At 43.6% G+C, this 24,733-nt stretch overlaps 2 protein-coding genes across 22 annotated transcripts in view; one reads left to right on the top strand and one right to left on the bottom strand.

The window, feature by feature from the left end:
• The window catches only part of LOC138746697 (supervillin-like), a 209,926-nt gene that overhangs the window by 183,993 nt on the left and 1,200 nt on the right, over window positions 1-24,733 (top strand). For 15 of the 17 annotated variants that reach the window (XM_069905006.1, XM_069905007.1, XM_069904998.1 and 12 more), the window contains 6 exons: window positions 840-973; window positions 2,604-2,759; window positions 4,446-4,589; window positions 5,454-5,566; window positions 8,368-8,526; window positions 9,509-12,686. In XM_069905006.1, coding sequence (XP_069761107.1) covers window positions 840-973; window positions 2,604-2,759; window positions 4,446-4,589; window positions 5,454-5,566; window positions 8,368-8,526; window positions 9,509-9,595 — 793 coding nt within the window. In that variant the 3' untranslated portion in view covers window positions 9,596-12,686. Of the gene's footprint in view, window positions 1-839; window positions 974-2,603; window positions 2,760-4,445; window positions 4,590-5,453; window positions 5,567-8,367; window positions 8,527-9,508; window positions 12,687-24,733 lie in introns of those variants that run through there. The other 2 variants (XR_011347042.1, XR_011347043.1) reach the window with 2 other exon arrangements.
• The window catches only part of tmem98 (transmembrane protein 98), a 34,711-nt gene continuing 31,447 nt past the window's right edge, over window positions 21,470-24,733 (bottom strand). For all 5 annotated transcript variants that reach the window (XM_069905015.1, XM_069905016.1, XM_069905014.1 and 2 more), the window contains one exon: window positions 21,470-24,488. In XM_069905015.1, coding sequence (XP_069761116.1) covers window positions 24,281-24,488 — 208 coding nt within the window. In that variant the 3' untranslated portion in view covers window positions 21,470-24,280. The remainder of the gene's footprint in view (window positions 24,489-24,733) is intronic.

Raw genomic sequence — 24,733 nt, 5'->3', positions numbered from 1 at the left:
CCATGCCCTCTTCCATCAGGAAGGAGCTACAGGAGCCTGGAAATGAGCACCCAAGAGTATAAACACAGCTTCTTCCCCTCTGCCATCAGATTTATGAATGGACAGTGAAGCAAACTCACTTTTTCATTAATTAATTTATTTTTAATGTAATTTATTACAATTTTTAGACCTGTAATGCACAATCGCGCTGTTGCAAAGCAACAAATGACAACAATAAATTCCGATTCTTCTGATTCTAGAGGTTTAACATTAACAGTAAATGGGAGAGGGGACCAGGCCATATTGATGAATGGAGAAATCCATTCTTCCCTGAAAGTGGATCACAAATGGATAGGAAAGTGAATAGGGAATTGGCATCCTTCCCTTGAAAGATCAGGGCATGGAATATTCTCGTGTAAAAGTCGATACTACGTACAAGTGCCCCCCCCCCCCACCCCATTTTTGGCCCAAAAATCTGGTCTTTTCCATATATTGGCATGTAAAAGTCGACCCTAGTCTCTCCCCCTTGTACCTGGCCACCTGCAGGCCACACCTCCTGATGCCTCGGTCACCAACTCATGCCTCAGTCTTGGCCACCCGCCCGTCGGAGGCCCCAATGCCTTGAATGCTGATTTCTTATGAATCAGATGATTGAAAGAGTAATGATCAGGTTTCTACTGTAAATTTAATTTTTCCTGGGTCACCTCACCTCTCAGCTATGCTATACCAGGATTGGTGTAAACGGACCAATGGTTGGAGCAGAGCACAACAGTTTTCTGGATGCGCCTGGCAAGCCGATATAATCAAGTTCCACTGCCATTCTTCTGAGTAGTGCTTAAGGCTCGGTTTTTCTTCCTTAGACTTCCTCAAGAGCTGGGTCAGTGGAGCAGGATGGAAGCGGCGGTGTTTGAGTTGGATGAAGGTTCGGAGCAGCCGGAATTCTGGCATGCACTGGGGCAGCCAAATCGAAAAACATATGACTGCATGTTACAAGGTAATGAAGAAAACACTGGGTGCAGGCCCTTTAGTGGTTATAGCTTCACTGCACTTGATGTAGGGCAGTGACAGGTCCACAGAAATGCTGGAGGAATATAAAGATATATTACCGACATTTCCGGCTTTAGTCCTTCTTCAAGATAATAAACAAAAAACAGACAGGTATCTAAATTAAAGAGTAGAGAGCAAGGGGGAAGAATGGAAGGGACCAACAGCCAAAAGATGTTAAATTGGATATGATAAAAGGTGAGAATTGGTTTGGGCTCTGTGAAAAGAGAGAGAAGGAAAATGGATAGAGAGTGAGGCAGAACTAAAGGAAGGAGAGAAGAAGGAGGGGGTGGGGTTTCTTAATGGAAATGCCATCCAGTTAGAGGGTGCCCAGGATGAAGATGAGGTGCAGTTCCTCTAATTTGCGGGTGGTCTCATTCTGGCAGTGGACAGACATGACAACCAGGGAATGGGGCAAGGAATTAAAATGGGGTTTGTGTCAGACAGTGTCAGGTCCAGATTCATTGGGGTTTGAGTCGGGGGATGCCATGTCCAGATTTACTGGGGTTTGTTCAGTGAAGTATCTGGTCAAAATTCACTAAGGTTTGTAACAAAAACATAATGCTGGGGAAACTCAGCAGGTCAAACAGTGGACTTTATATAGCAAAGATAAAGAAACATAATCAACGTCCTGGGCTTGAGCCCTTCATCAAGGTAAGGAAAAATGTCGTCAAGTGCCCGAACAAAATGGTGAGGGGAAGGACCACCGTCCCAAAGGTAATAGGTGGATAAGGGAGGGTGGGCACAGCAGCAAACAGGGAAAGGAAGGATGGCTCCTTTAATGGAGAGGGAAGGGGGTGGAGAGCTAAGGGGAAAAATAACTAGGGGAAAGGGAAAGGAGGAAGAATGGAGAGTAAGTTAGCAGAAACCAGAGAAATTGATGTCAATTCCATCTGGTTGGAGAGTGGATTGGACTACAAACACTGAGGACATCTACATGAGGTGGTGTGTTAAGAAAGCAGTCTCTATCCTCAAAGACCCTCGCCACCCAGGCCACACCCTCTTCACTCCACTACCATCAGGGGAAAAAGGGTACAGGACCCTAAAGATGAGCACTCAACAGCAGAAGGACAGCTTCTTCCTCGCTGCCATCAGATTCCTGAAAAATCAATGAACCAAAGACACGGCCTTACTTTGCGTGCACTGTTGTATCTACTTTTTTTAATATAATGTCATAAGATGGTTATAATATGAACATTTGCGCCGTGACGCTGCTGCAAAACACTGAATTTCATGACTTGTTCATGACAATAAATTCTGATTCTCATTCTGAGTTTGTGGAGGGGAGTGTCCAATTCGGATTCACTGGTGTTTGTACAGGGGAGTGTGAGGTCCAGATTTAGTGGAGTTTGTGTAGGGCAGTGCCAGGTCGAGATTCATGAGAGTTTGTGTAGGTGAGTTTGAGGTCCAGATTTACTGAGGTTTATGTAGGGTAATGTCAGGTCCAGATTCACTGGACACCGATTATATTTTCTGTTGGGTCCTGCGATATTAGTTTCTATGCCACTCAGAATTAACTCACTGAGACTCTCAAAGGAACCACATCTCTCACTGTATAGCATTATGTTTGTGTCTTACAGATCCAGGGAAGTATAACTTTACAGCACGACTCTTCAGGTTGACTTCTTCCTCAGGAGAGTTCACTGTGACGGAGCAACTAAGTCCCACACGCATCACCAGTGGTGTCATGGCCATGCCATTCTCACAGGAGGACCTTTACTCAATTCCTCAGCCTGGTGAGTTAATACCGCTTGATAAACATTCTCCCCGGCTGAGTGCGAGGGAAGGATAAAGAGCTCCCCCTCCCCAGAACAACTCAGCAAGCCCCAAATACTCCACACTGGTGCAGTGTGGCTGATGCCTTAAGAAAGGGAACTCCTCTTCCCCGACCTAATCTGGCTCCTGCATGTGCCTCTGGAAGTAGAGCAATGTCGCCGGCTCTTAAGTCTCTTGTCAAATCACCCAACACTAGCTCAAGAATGAATAAAACTGATGTGCCTCCCAATCTTGTATTTCAATGCTTCTTAAGTCACCCGCCCCCACCACCTGGGCTGCCTTCATGACAGAGCTGAATCTTCCTGCATCGTGGAATTCCACCTCCACCATTTTCCTGAGCAATTATACTGACTTATTCTACCCCCAGCCCACCCCACCCCGAGCAATGTAGATGTTGCCCGATTTCCCCTTGCCCTACTGGATAGGTGTTATTGTCTGCTACTGCCTGTTCCATTCTTTACCCCAAATCTAGAGTGCAGGTGAAGGGGGCTTGCAGTTGAAAGGTTTGTATCATTGCACACCCTCTGTGTTGTGAGAGATGATTGTTGCCTGCAGGTATCTACCTTTAAAACCCCTTGTTAGTCAGGGTACAATCTCTAGTCTGGATTTGTTTCAAAATCCATGCTATCGTACCTGTAGGAATCAGCCATTTAAGTCCATGGCTGGCCTTGTAGCCTCAACCCCACACACTCCTGCCTCATCAGGGAACCTTGCACCATTTCCTTCATTACAAAGATTCCAAGACTGCTCTTTGTGCTGGGGAGAGGTGCTGCACCTTGAGGATGGGTTCGAAGACCCAGAATCTGAAAGATTCTCTGTCTCCCCTAACAGCAGAATTCACCAGCTTTATTCATCAAATGCTTTCCAGAACAGATTCCTTTTTCATTTCAGGTGCTGTTTTCCTTCCTTTCCTTTTCCACCCCATCTCCAACAGCTTTCTCTCTCTTTTTTATTCTTTTTAGACATACACCCCGGTAATAGGCCATTTCGGCCCAGACATTCGTGCCACCCAGTTTATACTCAGTTAACCTACATCCCCCATATATTTTGAATGATGGGAGGAAACCAGAGCCCGTGGGGAAAACCCACGCAGACATGGGACAATGTTCACACTCCTTACAGACTCCATGGGATTGAACCCAGGTCCCAATCGCTGGTGCTGTAAACGGCTACGCCAACCCTTCTGCCCACTTTGTCTCTTTCTCTCTACTTTCTCTGTTTCTTGCCTTTTTGCCTGCACTCCTTTTAAAACTTCTCTTTTCCATCTCTTCTTGAGATTCCAGGCATAGTTTGGAACAGTTTGGGCTCCTTGCCTGTGGATTTGGGATTTAGGTGGGATACAGCAGGGCTGTTCCCATGTTTTTACTTTATTTCCCAACTACCCACCAAGGTAAGCAGAGAACCTTTTGTGAGCTCAGAAAGATCTAAAATGGTCTTCCCTGCCTCAAGGATCCTCTCTTCTCTGCAAAATATTCCTTTTGGTCTCTTACTGCTACTTCCACTTCCCCAAATAGTGCTTGGATTTGTGAATCAGTATCGGATGGTTGATGCTTGCACCTAACTGCTTCAAACCTAGTTTACCCACCTGATAACCTCTGAAGTTGCCTGTACGTTGACGTCATGTGGTCTTTGCCGGGTTCCTCTAGCATTGTTCCTCCTGGACAACCGGTTCGAAGTTTACCTGTGGCAGGGCTGGTGGCCACTTGAAAGCAAAAGCACAGGCTCGGCGAAGATTCGATGGGATATGGAGCGGAAATGCGCCATGGAGACAGCCCTGCATTATTGCACAGGTCAGTCAGGAAGCAGATTACATGAGGCAGAAACCTGGAGCTTTAGAGAGCAGCTGAGCAAGGTGGGGCTTTATTCCTTGGAGCTCAGCAGGATGTAAGGTGACCTCATCAAGTGGGTATACAACATCAGGAAGGGAATAAATCGGCTGAATTCAGAATAAAAGCACAGAAATCCTGGAGGAACTCAGCAGGTCTCATAGTGTCCTGGGAGGCAATGTTTCAGACCTGAGCCCTTCTTCAGGGTATGACCGGCCTGAATAAAAAAAGGTTGGGGGAGAAGGGAGGAAAGAGTAAGGGGGAGGAGCACAGGCCAACAGGCAAAAGGCAATCATTGAAAATGCCCAGGTTAAGGGAATCGATAAGCAGAGGACACAAGTTTAAGGTAAGCAGGCGGTCGGTGGCAGGGGGGATGATTTAACAGAAACTTGAGGTCGAACTTTTTGTGCAGAGGGTGGTGAGTGTATGGGATAGGCTACTGTAGGAGGAGGTTGAGGCAGGTACTATTTGCAATGTTTAAGAAAGAATTGGACAGATAAGTGGATTGGATGAGTTTAGAGGGCCAAATGTATGCAGGTGGGTGGGACAGTTTAGTCGGCATGGGGGAAATTGAGTTGAAGGGCCTGTTTCCACATTGTATGACTCTATGTTGCAGTCAACTCTTCAAGTGAGGAGGCTGGATAATATTCATAGTTAAGAGTGGGTTGGAGAGTTATGGACGGAGAATAGGTGGGGGAATCTAGTGGAGTTGTTTGAGTGAACCGGTGTGGACTTGAAGGGCCGAGATGGCCTGTTTCCATGCCATAAACTGTTATATGGTTATATGTTAAATGTCTTGAGACAGAAACCTTTGCTTTGTCCAAATAGAAAAGAACCCAAAGCGGCCTCCCAAAGCATACATGGTTCATGCTGGCTCCGAGCCATTGACCTTCACTAATATCTTCCCACGGTGGGAATACAACATGGAGAATGTACAACAGGTATCTGCAATTTTCAGAAGTAAAAAACTCTTACTAAATTAACAACACAGCATGGTAACAGGCCCTTCCGGCCTAAGCCACCTAATTACCCAGTAATCAACCCTGTAAGTTTTGAAGGGTGGGAGGAAACTGAAGCACTCAGAGAAAGACCATGGGAAGACCGTAGAAACTCCTTACTAATAGTGCCAGTTTCGAACTCTGGTCGTTGGCGCTGTAATGGTGTTGCGCTAACTGCTAGGCTAACCATGGTGTTTCTTTTGGGAGAAGAGAATGATTATGCCTGATCTCTCCTCCAGTATGCTGGGTTATCTTCTTCAACAATCCTTTGAGTAGAGGGTGATTTGTTTCCACTCCACATCTATGGCTTTGAGGCATCTCATGAGGCTACTGTGGGAACCACACACTCTTCCATAAATGGGGCAGATGGTAGCCAATAGAAGGGCCTGATTAGAATATCCCAGGTCAGGCACACTTTAGAAACTAAATCATTATTAATAGAAGAGGGGTGGTGGGATTCCAGTATTTGGCAATGAACAGAACAGACCTGATCCTGTAGTACTCAGCATTTAGGACCATTGAACACTATAGCACAGAAACAGGCCCTTCAGCCCATCTGCACTATACTGAACTATTTTCTGACCCCCAGACCATAACCCTCCATATCTCTCCCATTCATGTACCAATCTAAAGTTTTCTTACGTCAAAATCGAGCAAGCATTCACCATTTCAGCTGGTTCCCCGTCTTCATCATTCTTTGCATGAAAAAGTTTCCTCTAATGTTCCCTTTAAGCATCTCCCCTTTCCCCATTCACCCAAGTCCTCCAGCTTTTGTCTCTCACAACTTGGTAGAAAAAGCCTGCTTACATTTAATTTACCTATAATGTTAGACGTCTGTCAAATCTCCCCTCATTCTCTGATGGCTCCAGGGAATAAAATCCTAATCTTTCTAACCTTTCCCTGAACACACTTTCTCAATCCCAGCAACATCCATGTAAATCTCCTCTGCGTTCGTTCAATCTTTGTGTTTGTCTGCTCCACTGGGAAAACAGCTAGCAGCAGAAGACCAAGCCCTGCCCTGCAGTGGAAATGGATATGTTTCTGTTTGCTGGTGTTCTTTACAACTGGGTTTACTTGCTGAGTCCTGGAGTATCAGGGATTGACTCTGGTTAACTTGGTGGTAATGGGTGTATTGCAGCTGCTGACCTGATGGCCACAGAGCTTGAGAGGATCACACAAGAACTGCAGATGCTAAAATCTTGAGCACTCATTGAGAAACTGGAGGGACCAGCAAGTGGTTGTGGAGAGTGGGATCAAGGGTGTGAATGTAACTCTGGTGAGATTCATCTGACCAGAACTACTGCCTCACGGGTCCAACAGCCTGGGTTCAATCCTGATCTCCGACACCGTCTGTCTGGAATTTGCGTGATCTCCCTGTGGTCGCATGCGTTTCCTCTGTGTGCTGCATCCCAAAGGTGTGGGGATTGGGAGGTTAATTAGCCACTGTAAGTATCTCCAGGTTGCAGGTTGTAGTAGAATCTGGAGCAGATTGCTGGGAATGTGAGGAGAAGAAAATGGGATGTAAGTTGGTTCTTGTCAAGTTAGGACAGACTTGGCAGGACTAAGGACCTGTTCTTGTGCTCTCTTCCTAAGCTACCCCAATATATTTTAAAATCCAAATTCACCTACCGTCAGTGTAACTGATGTCTGGACAATCAGGCTTGTCAATAGCCTCTTGTTTTAAATTTTAAAAAATCAACACCTGGTGATTTGAGCCCACTGTCAGTTTGTGAAGAAACAGCGAGTTCCATGCAGCTGTAACTTTAAGCACAGAATGAGGTCTTGGTCAATGCAACCGGAGTTATTTTGTTGTTGTTACTTCTCCAGGGGGACTGTATTCTTCGTGGTTGGTCTTGACAAGGTAGTGAGCCAGTTGTAACAGTCCACATGATGACAGCAGTCCCGTGTTTTCACTCACCCTCTCCTTACCACCCTCCCATTCTCCTTTTTCTTCCTTTGACAACCCAAGCACCACTATGTCTCCTTTGCTCTCATTTGTCTGTGTGATTCTTCCCCTCATCCTCCCTACTCCTCTCCTACTTCAAGATGTTCCATTTGGGTCTCCCTACCACTTGTTAATGCTCCTTTATTTGTGTTAAAGGTGAATCATTAGTATAGCATGTGGTTGTACCTGACCCACATCTTTGACTTGAGAAGAATGGAGAGATTAGGGAATCACATTACCCCAGTTGAGTCACACCCCCTTCCAGTCTATAACTTCTTGATGCGATCTGTAGGTTTTGTACTCAGCACGGTTCATGTAGCGTTTAGTGCTGTACTGTTACAGCACCAGCGACCCGAGTTCGAATATGGCACCATCTAAGAGAAGTTTGAGCCAGGAGGGCCTGAGACCATGATGTTATAAGAGTGTAATCTTTTGGATGAAATATTAAACTCATTGCCATCTTTCAAGGCAAAGATAATGATACCATGGTACTGTTTAGAACAAGAGCAAGGACATAATTTACATTTGGCCAACATCCCTGTAACCAGATGGATTATATCACCTCATGATTGGGGGAGTGTGCAAATGACCTTTCCCACACTACAACACTGACGGACTTCAAGAGCACTTTTCAAACTGCCTTGAGACATTTAGAGGTGTTCCAAACACAGGTTTTGATTTTTTTTTGTGCTCATGTAAAAAGGTGTAAATAAAAATTGGGAGTGTTTGATTTAGTGCTGATGAGGTATCTAAATGTCATTTATTAATTTAGTGGTAATTAATTTCTTTTGTGATTCAGGTGGGGAAGGACATCACCAACAAAGTGCTCTTGGTTCAGGATGCTTTACTGAGACTGTGTAAAACACAGTACTCACTGGAAGAGATTATGTCCAGACCCCTTCCAGAAGGAGTTGATCCACAGAGACTGGAAACTTACCTATCTGATGAAGATTTTCAGGTAATGATTGCCTCATGTGTAGAGTACTGAATGTCACCTCATTGGAAGGAGAAACTTCAGATGTTGGAATGTTCTGCAAGAATCAAACTGACGGAAGAACACAGTGAGGCAGGCATATCTGTGAAGGCAGAGGGATACTCCATGTTCTGAGTTGACACCCTGCATCAGTCCCCTTTGACCCCCTAAGTTTCTCCAGCAATTTGTCCTTTGTACCTCAATGCAAATCAAGTTTAAGAAGTTTACTGGAAGGATCAGGGTTGACGTTCATCTCCAGCTTTTCTCCAATTCTCAGTTTTGAGATATCCCTTTGTTTTCTCTCTATAACTGCCCTCATTATCAAGTAGGGGGCTCAATTCTTGCCAGTCATCTCGATATCACTGCTTCAGAGATAACCCTGCTGATCTCTTCCCCACCCAATCCTCATTTTATAACCAATTTGTTTTCTCACTTACCCAGTTCAGGTGAAGGACCTTCTTTAATTTTTCAAAAAATTTCAACATACAGCACAGTAACAAGCCATTTTTGCCCACGAGTCCGTGCTGCCCAATTACACCCCTGGTTTGGAGTGGTGGGAGGAAACTGCAACCCCCAGGGGAAAGCCCATGCAGACACGAGGAGAATGTACAACTTGCGCAGGATTCAAACTTGAATCCCGACCGCTGGCACTGTAATAGCATGGTAACAGGCCCACGACCCCATGCCACTCAAATACACCAATTCCCCTTTAAACCCTGTACATTTTGGAAGGTAGAAACCCACGCAGAACATACAAACATACAGTCAGTACCGGGTCACTGGCGCTGTAATAGGATTGCACTAACCTTTTCACTGACTGGGCCACCTCCGAGCACCAGGGAGATATGCTTGAGAGAAATGAAATCAATCCTTGTATATTGGTACTTGTTCAGTGATATCAGGCATTAGTTTGTGTTTCCACAGTGTTCCTTTACTGAAACCCCCTTTGTTTTCTTTTCTTTCACAGAAACTCGTGCAAATGCCAAAGGAGGAATTTTACAAACTTCCTGGTTGGAAGCAAGTGAATTGGAAAAAAGCCAAAGGCCTTTTCTAACCGGACAGCAATACCCTCGACTTGGTTTGTCCAGGAACCAACCCTTCACTTCCTTGCTTGGGGGTGCAGTGCATGCAGTCGCGAGGCTCAGACGTATATTTTCACATCTCCAATTTTCCATGTACTTAACTCTGTATCAGTGCATGAAGGAGGATCCTTGGGGATTAATTGTGCCTGTTGGACTTGTTGGCCCCTTTAAAGCACCTCCCTTCCCTACCAATGTCAGGTCTAATGCTTGGATTGGAGAGACAGTTCCCCTGCATTGCCCTGGACGCCAAGGAGGTAAAGTTAGTTTCCAGAACATTATTATAATGAGAGAGAAAAAAAAACACAGGGGCATTGTTAAGAATTACATAGAATTTTTCATATTTAATTTGAAGACATTTAAATATTTGTGGGTGGGAGAAGGTTGGAGTGGAATGGATGACACGAAAGGGTTTTATCTGATGAAGCATCCAGAATAACAGTCGGCCGATGTTCAAGATTTAACATTATTTTATTGTCGTACAATAAAGCAGAAAATGTGATATTACACTAAATTCCTTTAGTCTACCCAAAGATTCACCATCAGCAGAAATTCCCCTACAGTCAGGGAAAAAGAAGCAAAAAAGAATTTCTCCTCCCTGCCCACCCCACAAAGATGCCAAGTGTCCATGGATTCACCTCTAGCACTCCCACAATCTCTGCAGCCACACAGACCTAAGTCCAAACCATCGGCAACCTGAGCTCCAGATCCGAACCTCTGACACTATCAGGAAGCCCTCAGCTCCCTCTCGCATCCCGGTTCCGATACCTCTCCAGCCTGGTGCAGACCCTTGACCGCAGTCGCCAGATGCCCGCTACTTGTGCTGGGGTTGCTGGGCTTTTAAAGTGATTTGTATTTTTTTCCCTGCTAAGATTGAACTCTTTCAGATCCAGCTCAGTGGCCAACCTTCTCCTGCCTGGCCTTAGCTCATTTGCTTCTGCTCCACTTTTTTTCCCAACTGGTTTGGTTTCTAACCTTCACATCCTAGAAAAACTAAATGTTGACCAAAGCTGATGGAACTTATTTCTGTTGAGAGGAAAGAGGAGATCTCAGATGTCTAAAAATTACTGACAGTTCAGAGATGAGCAAGTGAAGTATCCCAACCAGTGAATGTGGTATTTGATGGTGTAACCACAAAATACAGGAACAAAGAAAGTGAAAGTTGCTTGGCAAAAACCTATCTCAACCCAATAAGATGGATGTTTCACCAATTGGGAGATTGAGAAAGGACTGTGGAAATGGGGAGGAATCCACAGTTCAGATAACTCTGCCTGTACTGACTGGGGATAGTGGCATAGTTTTTATAGTTTACCTATTTTATGTTTTACTGCATCCACTTGAATCAAGGCTTTTACAGAGCCTTGTTATAGACCTGAGGTTCTTTGTTTCGTCGTAACAGTGCAATCTGATGTAAAGTAAATTAAAGTGTTTTAAGCTTCATTACATTTTTAAAAAATGCTGAGAATCTGTATCACAAATGCAGTAGAGTTTGAAAGGAACCTGTCCAGCCTTCTGCTGGGTTGGAAATGTTGACTGACTGCAGTGGCCCATAGTGAATGGCTGTGGCCTCCACTCATGTGGTGAGGTGCTGAACCCTTTGAGGACTGATGACCCCTACAATGCTGCCAACCCATATCAGTATTCAGTGAGATCATTTTGGTTACCATTTAACACTAGTGCCTCAGTTAGCGCAGTGTGCAGTCCCAGCAATCGGGACTAGGGTTCAAATCCCATGCTGTCTGTAAGGAGTTTGTATGTTCTCCTTTTGACTATGTGGGGTTTTTTCTGGGTGCTCTGGTTTCCTCTCACTGTTCAAAACGTGCGTGGGATTGTAGGTCAATTGGGTGTAATTGAGCGGCGCAGGGTCATGGTCCAAAAGGGCCTGATACTGTGCTGAATGTCTAAATTAAATCATTTTTTATTTAAAATTTAAATTTGGACAGTAGTTAATATTCTTGTCTGCCATTTTAAAATGAATGTTAAACTATTTAAATAGCCACACCAACATCTTCACAAGCTTACTGTAAGCAGGAATTGGTTTGGCCTTGTGTTATTTGCTCACTGTTGCTTCCTAGTTTATCTGCAAATCTTCATGAAAGGTAAAACTTTATCAGCCATTTTGTGATTTGTTACTCTGGTCTTTTAAAGGTCTCCAGCAGTGAGATGTAAAGCGGCAGCCTGGTCCCTGCACTTGGTGTAAAGTCAATTTCCAATCCTTGGTTACTTCCAGTAGGATTGTGTTTGTTGACTTCAGGGAAAGGTCCACTTTTTAACTGGATTATTTCCCTCTGTTCTCCTGCTCTCTGATACCACAGGTTATTGCTGGAATTCACTGCCCCTTTCTGTTCTTCTTGCTCCCCTCTGTTATTACGGGATGATCACTGGAGTGGAGAACTCCTTCTCCGGCCCTCTTGTTAATACTGATATCTTCTCTTCCTCCCTCCAGTCCTCTCCCCACAGTCTCATTTTCATGCCATGAGCTGTTGTCTCATTTTCTATTAACGTGGAAGTCGTAACTATGGACTTCTAACAAAATTACTGATTTTAAAATCCTGATGTAAAATAGATCTGGTGATCAGTTCTGTACAGCAGAGCAAAGATGCCTTGGGTCTGGTGATGAATACTCAATTCATGTGTCATCTCAGAGTGTCCTAAGTTGGTGGTATTAACTTGCCTTGAATCAGATCGAAAACCAATATCTATTGTATATTGTACTTATGCAGCTTTTAAAACTTAGACTTTTTGTAAAGTTTGTACACTTTCAGAGATTTCTGAAAGTATTTTAATTCTCTCAGTCTGCAGAGCTTTCATTTTTCCTGACCCAGTGCATGTTGAAAGCACAGAGGACAAGATAGAGTTCTGCACCTGAGACTCTGGGAATTCTGCATTGTATTCATGTTTATCACAAAGTAATATTTTGCAAATGCTTTTTTTAAAATGTTGGATAATGCAATCATGATATTTAGATCTTTTGTACGTACAGTTTTAAATCTGCTTTTCAGATGGAAAGATTTACTGTTAAGGCTGTGTCAAACAGTGCAATGGATTAAAGATGAACGGACAATCTTTGAAGGATGTCATTCCTGTGACCAGAGTTACCATTGGGTTTACTGTCTTTGCAAATTGCAGTAATGAATAGACAGAGGGTGGTGTGACACCAAGTCCCCAGAATTAGCTGGGTTCACCACCATCAGAGGGTACTTCCCCAAAACAAGTCAGAAGTTCATGGTTTCTACTTGAAAGAACAAGGCTGCAATCCAATCAAATAACTCGGTGCAGCCCTCTAGGAGCCTATATTGTCAAAAGTGCCGCCTTGAACTTGTGGCATTAAAACACAATTTTATCCACTTAATGCCACAGGTTCATTTTCAGACAGAAGAACTGATTGAATTTCTTGGACTATGATCGTCTCTAACTTTGTCAAATTAATTGATCATTTTTAGTACGTTTTGCAAGACCTGGCTGCTCTAAAAGTGAAATGTGGGAGATGTGTTCATGAGGATGCTGCCACCCAGGTAGGGCAGCAACAAAACTTAAGCTTGATCTGTAGGATTTGGGTTAGAGATAAAGAGATTATCCATTGACAATGCTGATAAGATGCAATGGCCTCTAGAACCTAAACATCAGTTGACATTTTTCATCTCTGTCATAAAGGAACAGAATGGCATCATAGTTACTAGGTAAGTGGAATATGTAATCTATCCCACAAAACAATCAGAAATGATTGGGAGCAACATTAGGAGGTAGAATCACTCGTTTTTAGAATGAAGGCATGTTTGCTTTCATTAACTGGGCCGCAAGTTCAAAAGTTTCAAGCTTGGTTTCCTCTCCATTTTCTCCATGTGACCTTCAACAGGCCCAGTGTGGAGTTAGTTCAGTGGTTCTCAACCTTTCTCTTTCCACTTACATATTACTTCAAGTATTTCTATGCCATCGGTGCTTTGTGGTTAGTCAGACATTGCTTAAGGTGGTATGCGAGTGCAAAAGATAAAGTTTGAAAATCACTGTTTTAATTGTGCCTAATTGACTTGTTAATGGAGAACTGGATAAGCAAGTTTGCAGATGATACAAAGATTGGTGGTGTTGTGGACAGTGAGGAAGATTACCGTAGATTAAAAGGTGATTTAGGAAGGCTGGAGGTGTGGGCTGAGAAATGGCTGATGGAATTTAATACAGATAAGTGTGAGGTGTTATATTTTGGAAAGGCAAATCTAAATAGGTCATATGCATTAAATAGTAGGGTATTAAGATGTGCAGAGCAACGAAGGGATTTAGGAGTGATGGTAAATAGTACCCTCAAGGCTGATACTCAGGTAGATGGTGTGATGAAGAAGGCATTTGAAATGTTGGCCTTCATAAATCAGAATATTGAATTCAAGAGTAAGGAGGTTATGATGAAATTGTACAAGGCATTGGTGAGGCCAAATTTGGAGTACTGTGAACAGTTTTGGTCACCAAATTATAGGAAAGATATAAACAAAATAGAGAGAGTGCAGAGAAGGTTCACGAGAATGTTGACAGAATTTCAAGGTTTGAGTTACAGGGAAAGGTTGTGCAGACTAGGGCTTTTTTCTCTGGAGCGTAGAAGATTGAGAGGGGACTTGATAGAGGTGTTTAAGATTTTAAAAGGGACAGACAGAGTAAATGTGGATAGGCTTTTTCAATTGAGATTGGGGGAGATTCAAACTAGAGGACATGGTTTAAGATTGAAGGGGAAAATTATAAGGGGAACATGAGGGGAAATTTCTTTACGCAGAGAGTGGTGGGGATGTGGAATGAGCTTCCGGCAGACGTGATCAAGGCAGGATCATGGGTTATATTTAAGGAAAGACTGGATAGTTACATGGAGAGGAGAGGACTGGAGGGGTATGGACCGGGTGCTGGTCAGTGGGACTAGGAGGGTGGGGATTTGTTACAGCATGGACTAGTAGGGCCGAACTGGCCTGTTCTGTGCTGTAAGTGGTTATATATACGGTTTCATAACTCTAAATGAAATGGGCCAGTGACAATTTTTGTCAAGTAAAATATTTCCGTAACAATTGGGTCTAGAGCAGTGATTTTCAACCTTCCTTTCCCACTCATACCACCTTAAGCAATCCCTTACTAATCACAGAGCACCAATGGCATGGGGATTACTTAAAGTGGTATGTGAGTGGAAAGAAAAAGGGTTGAGAACCACTGAGTTATTTGAAATCTGCAGTTTATGTTCTTGGACATTGTGGAAACTGTGAACTCCCAGTTCAACCACATCCTGAAACCCTGCTAACAAACATTTAACAATAAAATCCCCATTACCCGGCACCTTCGGGGATTGCGGTAGCCTGAGACACACTCTTACAATGCCAATCTAAAACACCTGCGTTAAGAATAACCAGTTTAAAAGACAAAAATACTATACTGTACTTACACTACAGTGTGGCAGTGGCTGCGGTCAGGTTGAGGAATTTGGAGAAGACAGAGATGCCTGTGAGGAACTGACCCCCTAGAGGCTTCAGAGATACAACCTTATACCAAGAGCTCTATCATGAGAACATATTTACCTGGCTCGGGGATTCCAAGGTCGATGCTATTGGGACGTATGACACATTGCAGGAGGACCTTCTGCCACCCCTTTGTGGCTGAATTGCTCTATCACTGGAGGTCAAGGTCACATTGACCCTCACCCTCCTCGCCACAGGATCAAGCGAAGCCCTGGAAAATCTGCCACCTTCACACCCTGTGCTCACTGCAGCAAGAGAGAGGCCACCCAGGTGTTGTATCAGCAGACAGATGATTTCATCTAGAGTAAAATCCCTAGTATCCGGAACCTATGGGGATTGTGAATGCTGGAATTGTGAATTTTCCGGTTGACTGAGACTCACTCCTCCAATGCCTTACTATACACCTGCATTGAGAATAAACAGTTTAAAAGACACTGCAAAATGTAAAATCATTTGATTTAAAAAAATCAGTATTGTAGACCTTAATTATGTAAAGGTCACTTTAATCAGGTAATTGCCGTAACTTACAAAAATTTAAATTTGAACCCAGGTCACTGGCGCTGTAATAATGTTGCACTAACCATGCCACTGTCATAATTGACCCCCACTCCCCAAAATTTACAGATAAACCCTTACTAATGTAATAATGTATTAATGAAGACTCTTACCAGGATAGGGAGACACTTTGGGAGAGTCGTCCCAGTGGCAAGTGGCATCGGCCAGCCCTTCATCCTGGGAACTACCATTTTATTGAAACAGAAGCTGCAGGTGGGGCACGGCCGGGGTGCCCCACTGGCTGGATGCTTGCTCCCATCTTCATCAAGTGGTGTGTTATTCAGAGATCATTTATTTTTACATTTCTAAACTTTATTTATTCTTTCATTTAAAATTATTCTTATTTATTAATATCCTGGATTTTTTTTTGCTGGGCACTTGGATTGCCAACTACTTCAATTCCAGATATTGGGGATTTTTACTGTATTTGGTTAACAAATTTTACACAGCAGTAAGTTGAGAAAAATGTTCAAATTTAGAACCTTGCTTCAACTAATTCAAATATGAATGCTGAAAGAAGAAATCTATGTCCTGTTTTTAATTATATAGCAGCATAAGGTTTAGCTTTTGGACTCATGTCCAGATAATGAATGGGCTGTTGACCTGGAGATATAAACTTAAATGTTATCACGGCAGTCAATTTACCCAAGTTTAGATCATTCAATAATACTGGACTGTGGCGACTATGAAATTACTCAGTTCAGGTAAAACTGGCTCACACCTATGTACTTCTGGGAAAGAAATCTACCAAATTACCCATACTGGCCAAAACACTCGATTGGCTGTATCTGTTTACAGGACAATGAAATTCAAAGTTCCTTTGTCATGCATAAAATAGGTGTAATATTACAAGAAACAAGGACACACAATAAATCCATTTCTTGTAGATGATGTGTTTCTGTAAGCAAGCAAAAAAATATACACCCAGAGTATCAAGCAAATCAAACAAAATCTCACAATTACTTAGATCCATGTGTTATGTATCAGCGGGATACAGTTAATGTTAATTTCATTAGAAAGAAATAAGTAATTTGAACCCTGAGGCAATAAAATTGGTAACTACTGGAAAAGATATGGAGCCTTGGCATAACCTTCGTTCTAACACAGTTGACTCTGCCCATCAATGTTATGGGCAGAATCTTCTATCTAACCAGGTCCCCCGCAATCCTCTGGAGCTAAGGGAGATAATTAAATTTGCATATGCGATGTAAATTTTTATCTACTTTAATCCCCAGATATTTATTGCTTTCTTGCACCCATTTGAATCGACTTCCTTATTGATACTGCCCATTCACCAAAGGCATTATCTCACTTTTGTCCAAATTTACCTCATATCCCAAAACCTACCCGTAATCCTCCAGTGTGGTCCTTAGTCTAGCCAATGGCCTTCTGGGTCGGTCAAATATACAAACACATCAGTGAAAAGGTTGATTTAGTGTTCCATCTGGCCCACCCTGAACCCATTTATGTCTAGATCCTGCTGAATGGCTTCCGCCAGGGGCTCAGTGGCTAATATAAACAGCACTGGAGACAATGGGCAACCTTGTATACTTGACCTGCTCAATGAAAGTACTGGAGACATCGGCCCATTTAAATATAATTTTCGCTTGGGGCTTGTGGTAAAGTGCCTTAACCCAATTAATAGATGTTTGTTCCAATCCAAATTTATCCAGTACCTTGAACAGATTGTCCCACTCCAATCTGTCGAAGGCCTTCTCCATTTCCAATGCTACAGCTACTCCCAGATCCACATCCAATTGTGCCAAATATACCAGACTTGGCAATCTAGCTGTGTTGTTTCCCAATTGCCTCTTTTCTACAAAACCTATTTGATCTGAATTCGTTGATCTCAGCAAATATTCTGCCAACACTTTTGCAATAATTTTATAGTCTGTATTCAATAATGAAATTGGCCTATATGAGGTGGGCTTCAATGGGTCCCTGTCTTTTTTGGGAATCACTGTGGAGAAAGACTCCAGGAGTGTATGAGTCTCCACTGCCTTATCCACCACCTTCATAAGAAGGGGCATTAAGAGATCTTTGAACTCTTTATAAAATTCGATGGGGAAACCATCCTCCCACGGCGACTTGCCAGCCTGCAAAGAGCTCAGAATCCATGCTATCTCACCTTTAGTGAAAGAGGCATTCAGCCCCTCTTGTTCCTCCTGTCCAAAATTTAGCAGTTCCAATGGGAGCAAGAAATCATCTATTTCAGTAAGATCTCATCCTGATTCAGATTTATATAATTCTTTATAAAACCTTCCAAATGTATCATTTATTTCCTTTGATTGTTCTTGAAGCTTCCCCTGCCTTCACCTACCAGGACAAGACTTTATGGGCCCTCTCCCCCAGCTCATAATACTGCTGTCTAGATCAACCTTTCTGTCTTAGATGTTTGTACTGTATTATACTTGAGCTTTTTATTCACCAAGTCCCTCTATTTCTATTCTGTGCTCAATCTTTGGTATTCCTTTTCCAAATGGGCTATTTCCTTTTCAAAATCATTAATTTTCTTCATGAGTTTCTTTTTAATGTTCTTGGTGTATCCAATTATCTGACCCCTTAAGTAAACCTTCAATGAGTTCTATATTAGGACTCAGTAGAGGGGAAGTTGGTCTCACAGGACAAATCAACAAAGCTACAAAATTCCACTTTTCCCAATAATGACATATTCAGGCACCATCTATACATTGGGGCCTGTTTATCTCTATTATAATAGATACCATCAAGGGTGAATGATCTGACAATAGCTGCACTGCGTACTCAATTTCCACTATCCTGCCCTCCAATTGGGCTTATGCCAAAAATAAATCCATTCTAGTGCAAGAATCATGTTGTCGAGTAAAAGGAGTAGTAATCCCTTTCTCTTGAATTCAGCCTCTTCTAGACATCTATGAGATTTAGCTTCTGCATAAAGCCTAGGGTGGACTTAGCCGCTCTGACTCTTGTTACCTTCTTTGTCATTTACCCATGACCAGATCCAGACAAAAATTAAAATCCCTACCGATCAAGACATTCTCACACCCTTCAGTTTCTTTGAAGAATATATCTTGTATGAATTTTTCATCATCAAAATTCAGGGCAACTATATTCATGACTATCCATAGTTTCAAGTATATTTGACAATGCACCAGCACACACCTCCCCACTGAGTCGGCAGCCACCTCCCAGATCATAACTGGAACATTCCTCCTTATCAAGGTTGCCTCTCCCCTGGCTCTGGAGTTGAAGAAGGACATCACCACCTGGGCCACCCATCCTCTCTTTAAATGTTATGGTTTCGTAAGGTGGGTCTCCTACAAAAATACTATGTCGGCCTGCATTTTCTAAAGATGTGCCAAGACTCTCTTTATCATTCCGTTTATCCCATTTACATTAAAACTCATGAATTTGACCGTTTTATCCATTACCTTTCCATTGTTTTCTCCCCCTCCTCTTCCATTGATACTTCCCTTCCAAGGGCCTCTGATGTGAACGCCCACGTTCCATGGAGAAGCTAAAAACCAACAAACCTAAAAAAGAAAAAAAAACAAAATATCCCCCAATACTCCTCCACTACTCTATCCCTCCGTCTCACCTTCCTGACACCCATACCCGTACGACTGGTGCCAACTACCCCCTACCTGTCAAGCATGCCCAATGCACCCATTGTCCTGCTCCTCCCCACCCGCTCCCCTTAAGCTCCCTTTATCACTACTTAAATTGACTTTAACATCAATATCTTATCAAGGTAACACATAACCAATCCCCTCCATTTTTTAATCATACACAATCCATTCCTTTCTTCCCCAGTCCTGTGAGGATATCTCGTTTTTGGCATATTTAATCATCTCCCTGGCATCCTTAAAGAATTTCTTATTCCCTCTGAACCTTACTATTTTTAAGGTGTCTCAACACTTTTTTAAATCAAGGCAAAAAGAATACCTTATCCCCGTCCCACACCACTTGCCCCCCCCCCCCCCCTTCGCTCCCTCAGTTGCTGCCTGTAAAATTTGCTCCCTGTCCTGGTAGCGAAGGAGCTTGGCTTTTGACCTGGGGCCAGTCAGTGGATTAGAGACCAGTGCCAATTTTGTCCCTTCCCAGCACCTCCACTTTTTGAAGGAACCCACTGGGTCTTCCCCCCCCCCCCTCCTCAACATCCTCCTTCACCCCCACCACCTTTATATTATTCCTCCTATTCTGGTTTGCCAAAGCATCCATCTTCTCCCACATTCTATCCTTCTCCCTCTCACATACGTCCCATTCACTCTCCCTCCTTTACAATTTCTTCTCCACTCTTTCCATTCTATCCTCTACCATTGTAACCTTTGTGGTTAAGTTATCTATATTTTCTTAAATTTCCTTCTGCCCTCCCAACACTGACCTTTTTTTTAAACTATACAATTGCAACCATTAATTATTTGTTGGAGGGGCCCACCCCTTCTACATCTTTCTCCTCCCTCTTTCTGTCCCCATTGTCTTTCTACTCTTTTTCCTGCTCCATCTCTGCCTGGCTGAAGGTGCCCATGTCCTCCAACCAGTCCTCTTTCCTGACTCCCGCCAGGCCCGATGCTTCTGTCAGTCGATGCTGCCTTACCATCGCTCTCCACCCAGACTTCTCTTGGCTCCCCCCTACCAGGTAAGTGTTCTTTTTCCCTTATTGACCTTGAGGCCTCATCCACCTCGGTCTCTGTCATCACATCCCCTCTTCTGATCACGGGTCTCTCCCGCCATCTTCCTCGTGCCTGCCAGCGCTCCTGGTTCTTCCCTTGCTGTCTCCTCATGGCTCCCCACGATCCTGTCATCCAACCTTCTGATCGCTTGGGGGTGGGGGGGGGGGAATGGTTCGACAGCTCCATCTGCTCAACCACTGCCCCTTCCGTCGACCTGGTAGGTCTGTCCATCCACTTTCCACGAGGCGAGCTCTTCTCACGAGGAAGGTTCTTCTCATCCTCTTCTCTTGCTTCTTTGTTTTCTTCCCATCTTATTAAGATATCAATTACTTAATAGCTTCAATAAAATCCCACTCTCTCATCTCCTAACCTATTAATCTGTGTTATCATTCTTGCTAAAGATAGCAAGAATGTAAAAGTGTAACTAATAAGAACAGATTAGGCCATGTTCCCACAATCCTGCTCTACATCTCAATATGCTCCTGCTGGTTCAGATTTTCGATTTCAATTCAAGTTTATTTACATCTAATTGCACAAGTGCAAACCAGTAAAGCAGTGTTCTCCACTCCTATGTGCAAAACATGCAAAACCTAATCATGGGTCCATTATCTCTGGGAGGGACACTTTGATGCATTCCATCCCCAGAAGTTCGAAGCATTTTGCAATGGTGGAGGTCAGTGTCATTAAGGCTTTTTTTCAAGAAAGAAACTCTTTACCTTATTCCCATAAGTCTGGATTCCCAGACAACCTGAAACTCGGTCTACCTCAGCCATAAATATGCTTAAAGATTCAACATCCTCCATTTTCTGGAACAGTGAATTCCAAGGATTTGCCACCTTCTGACTGAAGAAATTGCTCCGCATTTCTTCAGTGTTACACCAATATTCTGAGATTGTCACCTTTCTCCACACTCCCCCTCCCCCCTCCCCAAAATCTTCTCAGAATATTACATATTTCACTTTTCCTTCTTCTAAACTCCAGAAAATATCAGCCCCATTTTGCATGAATTATTTCAGAGAACAACTTCCAGGAATCAATTTAGCAAGTATTTGTTATGCCAAATCCAAATATATTTCTCCCACCGTGAACACATCATCACCTTGTACGCGTGCAAAGAGTCTACTGCTTTAGTCATCCGTCACCCTTAGAATAAAAGCCAATATTCCATTCACAAGCTATTTAATTTCCTCATCCTCCTTGTTAACATTTTGTGTCCAATCTCAAATGAAAGAGCCTGCAAAACATACGTTACGTCACTAATATTCATATGCAGTACACAAAGTGCTGTTTAAGCTCAGTACATCACACAGCATCTATAGGATGCAAATGGATATAGCATTTCGGGCCTGAGCCCTTCATAAAGATATGAGCAAAAAGCAATAAAAAAAGGTGTTGGGGAGGGGGTAGAGGAGGGAGGAAGGGGCAGGGGGTAGAGTACAGGAGATAAGAGGTCGTGGAGGATACAGGTGGGAGGGCAGAAGAAAAAGCTGAGGTGATAGGGGGAGGGATAGCTCTCTGAATGGAGCAGAAAGGGGTTGGGGGACTGAAGGAAAGGAGATAGATGGAGGGAGGGAAAGACAGACAGGGGAGGGGCCTAATGGAGAAGCCGATGTTAAGGCCACCTGGTTGGAGTGCCCAGACAAAATGTTTGTCTAATTTGCGGGTGGCTTAGTCTGGCCATTCACGAGGCCATAGACTGTCATGTCGGTATGGGAATGGAGTGTAGAATTTAAATGGTTGACTCATTAATGAGGTCCTCATTATTGCAGCAAACAGAGCAAAGGTGCTCAACGAAACAATCTCCCAATCTGCATTCAGTCTTCTGATGTAAAGGAGGCCACAAAGGGGAAGTTGGTTCGTATGCAGTAGATGACCCCTGCCCATTCACAAGTGAATTGTTCCTTCACTGGAAGGGCTGTTTGTGGCCCTGAATGGTGGCGAGGGAGGAGGTGTGGGCACAATTTTGGCACCTGCTGTGATCATGGGTAGGTAACAAAGGAGTCATTGGTGGGAAGGGATGAGGGAATCTCAGAGGGAGTGGTCCCTGCAAAAAGCAAGAAGGGAGGAGAGAGGAAGATGTGTCTGGTGGTGGGATCACATAGCAGGTGATGGAAATTGCAGAGGATAATATGATGTTAGATGCAGAGGCTGGTAGGGTGGTAGGTGAGGACAAGGTGAGTTCTTCCTTGTTGTGTCTAAGGATGGAGGGGCCAGGGCTTATGTACGAGAGATAGAGATATTATTGCAAGGGCTGAGTTGATGGCAGAAGAGAGGAAGCCTCTTGGATGTTCTAGGATTGAAGACCTCATCCTGGGATGGAGGAATCCTTGAGGCTGGGCGATGCTGAGGTTACTGAGGGAGTTGGTGGATTTGTAGAAAATGCCTGTACAGTTTGTCTCCTGAATTGGAGACAGGGAGATCAAGAAAGGAGAGAGTGTTGCAAGGGATAGACCAAGTGACATTAAAGGTTAGCAGAAAAGTGAATAAACTTGACGAGCCCATCATGAGTCAGCACCAATGTAGCAGAGGAAAAGTTGAGGAGCCTTGCCTGTGCAGGCCTGCATCATTAATTTCTCAAAATAGCCAACAAAGATAAAGGCATTGATGGGACCCTTGCAGGTACCCATGGCGACCTTTTTGATTTGGAGAAAGTGAGTTGAGAAGTTATTGAGGCTGAGAACAAGTTCTGCCAGGTAGGGAAGGGTAGTGATGGAGGAGGACTTTTGTTGAGAAAGAAACAAAGGGCTTTGAGACCTTCCCTATGGGTGATAGAGGTGCACAAATTTTGGATATCCATGGTTGAGTTCAGGGAACTGGAAGTTGTTAAAGTGATGGAGGCATGCAAGGTATTGCAGATGTAGGTAGGGAGGAACTGGACCGAGGGGATAAAAATGTTTGAGATAAGATGATAGCAGTTCAATGGGGCAGAGCATTGGTTTGTGGATTTTGGCTGGGTGATAGAATCAGTCAGTTCGTGGTTGGGGAAAAAAAATGAGGTTAGAGGTTGTGGGATGGAGATGACAGGAACTGATGTGTGAGATGCTGACCGCTGAAGGGGTAATTAAGAGGAGGCGTCTTCAGCGAGGTAGAGTTCAGTGCACCAGACCACAACATCACCACCCTGGTCTCCGGGTTTGATCATGAGTTTGGGGTTGAGCGGAGAGAGGGTGGAGGGCAGAGTGCTCTGAGGGAGTGAGATTAGAATAAGTGGAGAAACTGAGATGCTTGACATCTCAGCAGCAATTGGAAATATAAAGATTCAGAGCAGGCAGAAGGCCAGACCGAGGTACCTAAGAGGAGGACCAAGCCTTAAGGTGGGAGAAGGGGTCTTTGGTAGGGGGTGGAAAATCAGGTGGAAGAAGCAGGCATCAAGTCAGAGACAACAGAAGAAGGAAAACTTTGCCTAATACTAATGGTTGTGAGAAGTTCCAAGGCCATTAACACAGATTTTGAAAAAGCTTGGGACACCAGATAGCAGGAAGAGAACTCTATATTCATTATCAATGGGAGATGCAAATGGTTAACAGTTAATCCTACTCAAACTCCCCATTTTCAGTCACTACATATTAAAGGAAGAGCAATTTCTTGTTTTATGATTTACAATTTCCTTATCACCTCAGACATAGCAATTTAAGAAAAAGATAAGTGTCGACTCATGCAGTAATCAGAATTGATAACACGTCAGGCACTACAGCAGGGGTATGAGGTTGAAATGTAACTACACAGTTATCAAAAATGCTCATAAATGTTTATCATAAACATCATCAAGTGAAAAAAATCAAACAAACTCATGGACTGTGATCTGATTTTGTCCAAAAATCACTTGAATATTGCAACGTTGTTTTCAATTAATGTCAAGTATCTCGCTTCCCAGACTGATCACACCTTGCTGCGATGTCTCCAGAAAATGTTTAAGCTGAGCTGCTCGAGCTGGGAGAATCCAGCCTCTCTCATTGTCAGGCAGGACCAGGGGCTAAATTGCAGACTGTTCCTGGCAGAAGTTGTCACATCCCATGAGGTTTCTCTCGGGCTCACTTGCCAGAGCTGCCTCTCTCAGCACTGACATATGTTCCTCAGCCGAAGACAGGGATTGGTCAATCCAGTCAAGGCTTCCGGTCATGTGACAGGCATTCCTGGTAACCAATACAAGGTGACTGACAGAGAGTAGAAGGGCAGTGGTCCTGCAAGTGAAGGAAGAGGAGTGTTGACACACAGTGGAACCTGAATGAAAAACTCTAATCCTCAAAGCATTCTGATCATCTTTTTAGAGCACTGTCTGGTATCTCCATCTTTGCTTTGTTGTCAGCAGCCTATGAAGTGACTTGGGATATTCCACTATGTTACCAGAATTAGAGCAACATAAGCCATTATCACAGCATGCAGTTTAAATTGCTCCCTGTGGGTATACCATGCCTATTGGTACTCT

The sequence above is a fragment of the Narcine bancroftii genome, chromosome 12 (assembly GCF_036971445.1).
Source record: "Narcine bancroftii isolate sNarBan1 chromosome 12, sNarBan1.hap1, whole genome shotgun sequence".
Lineage (NCBI taxonomy): Eukaryota > Metazoa > Chordata > Chondrichthyes > Torpediniformes > Narcinidae > Narcine > Narcine bancroftii.
Note: the sequence above shows the minus strand (reverse complement) of the source record. Positions and strands in the feature narration are given on the sequence as shown.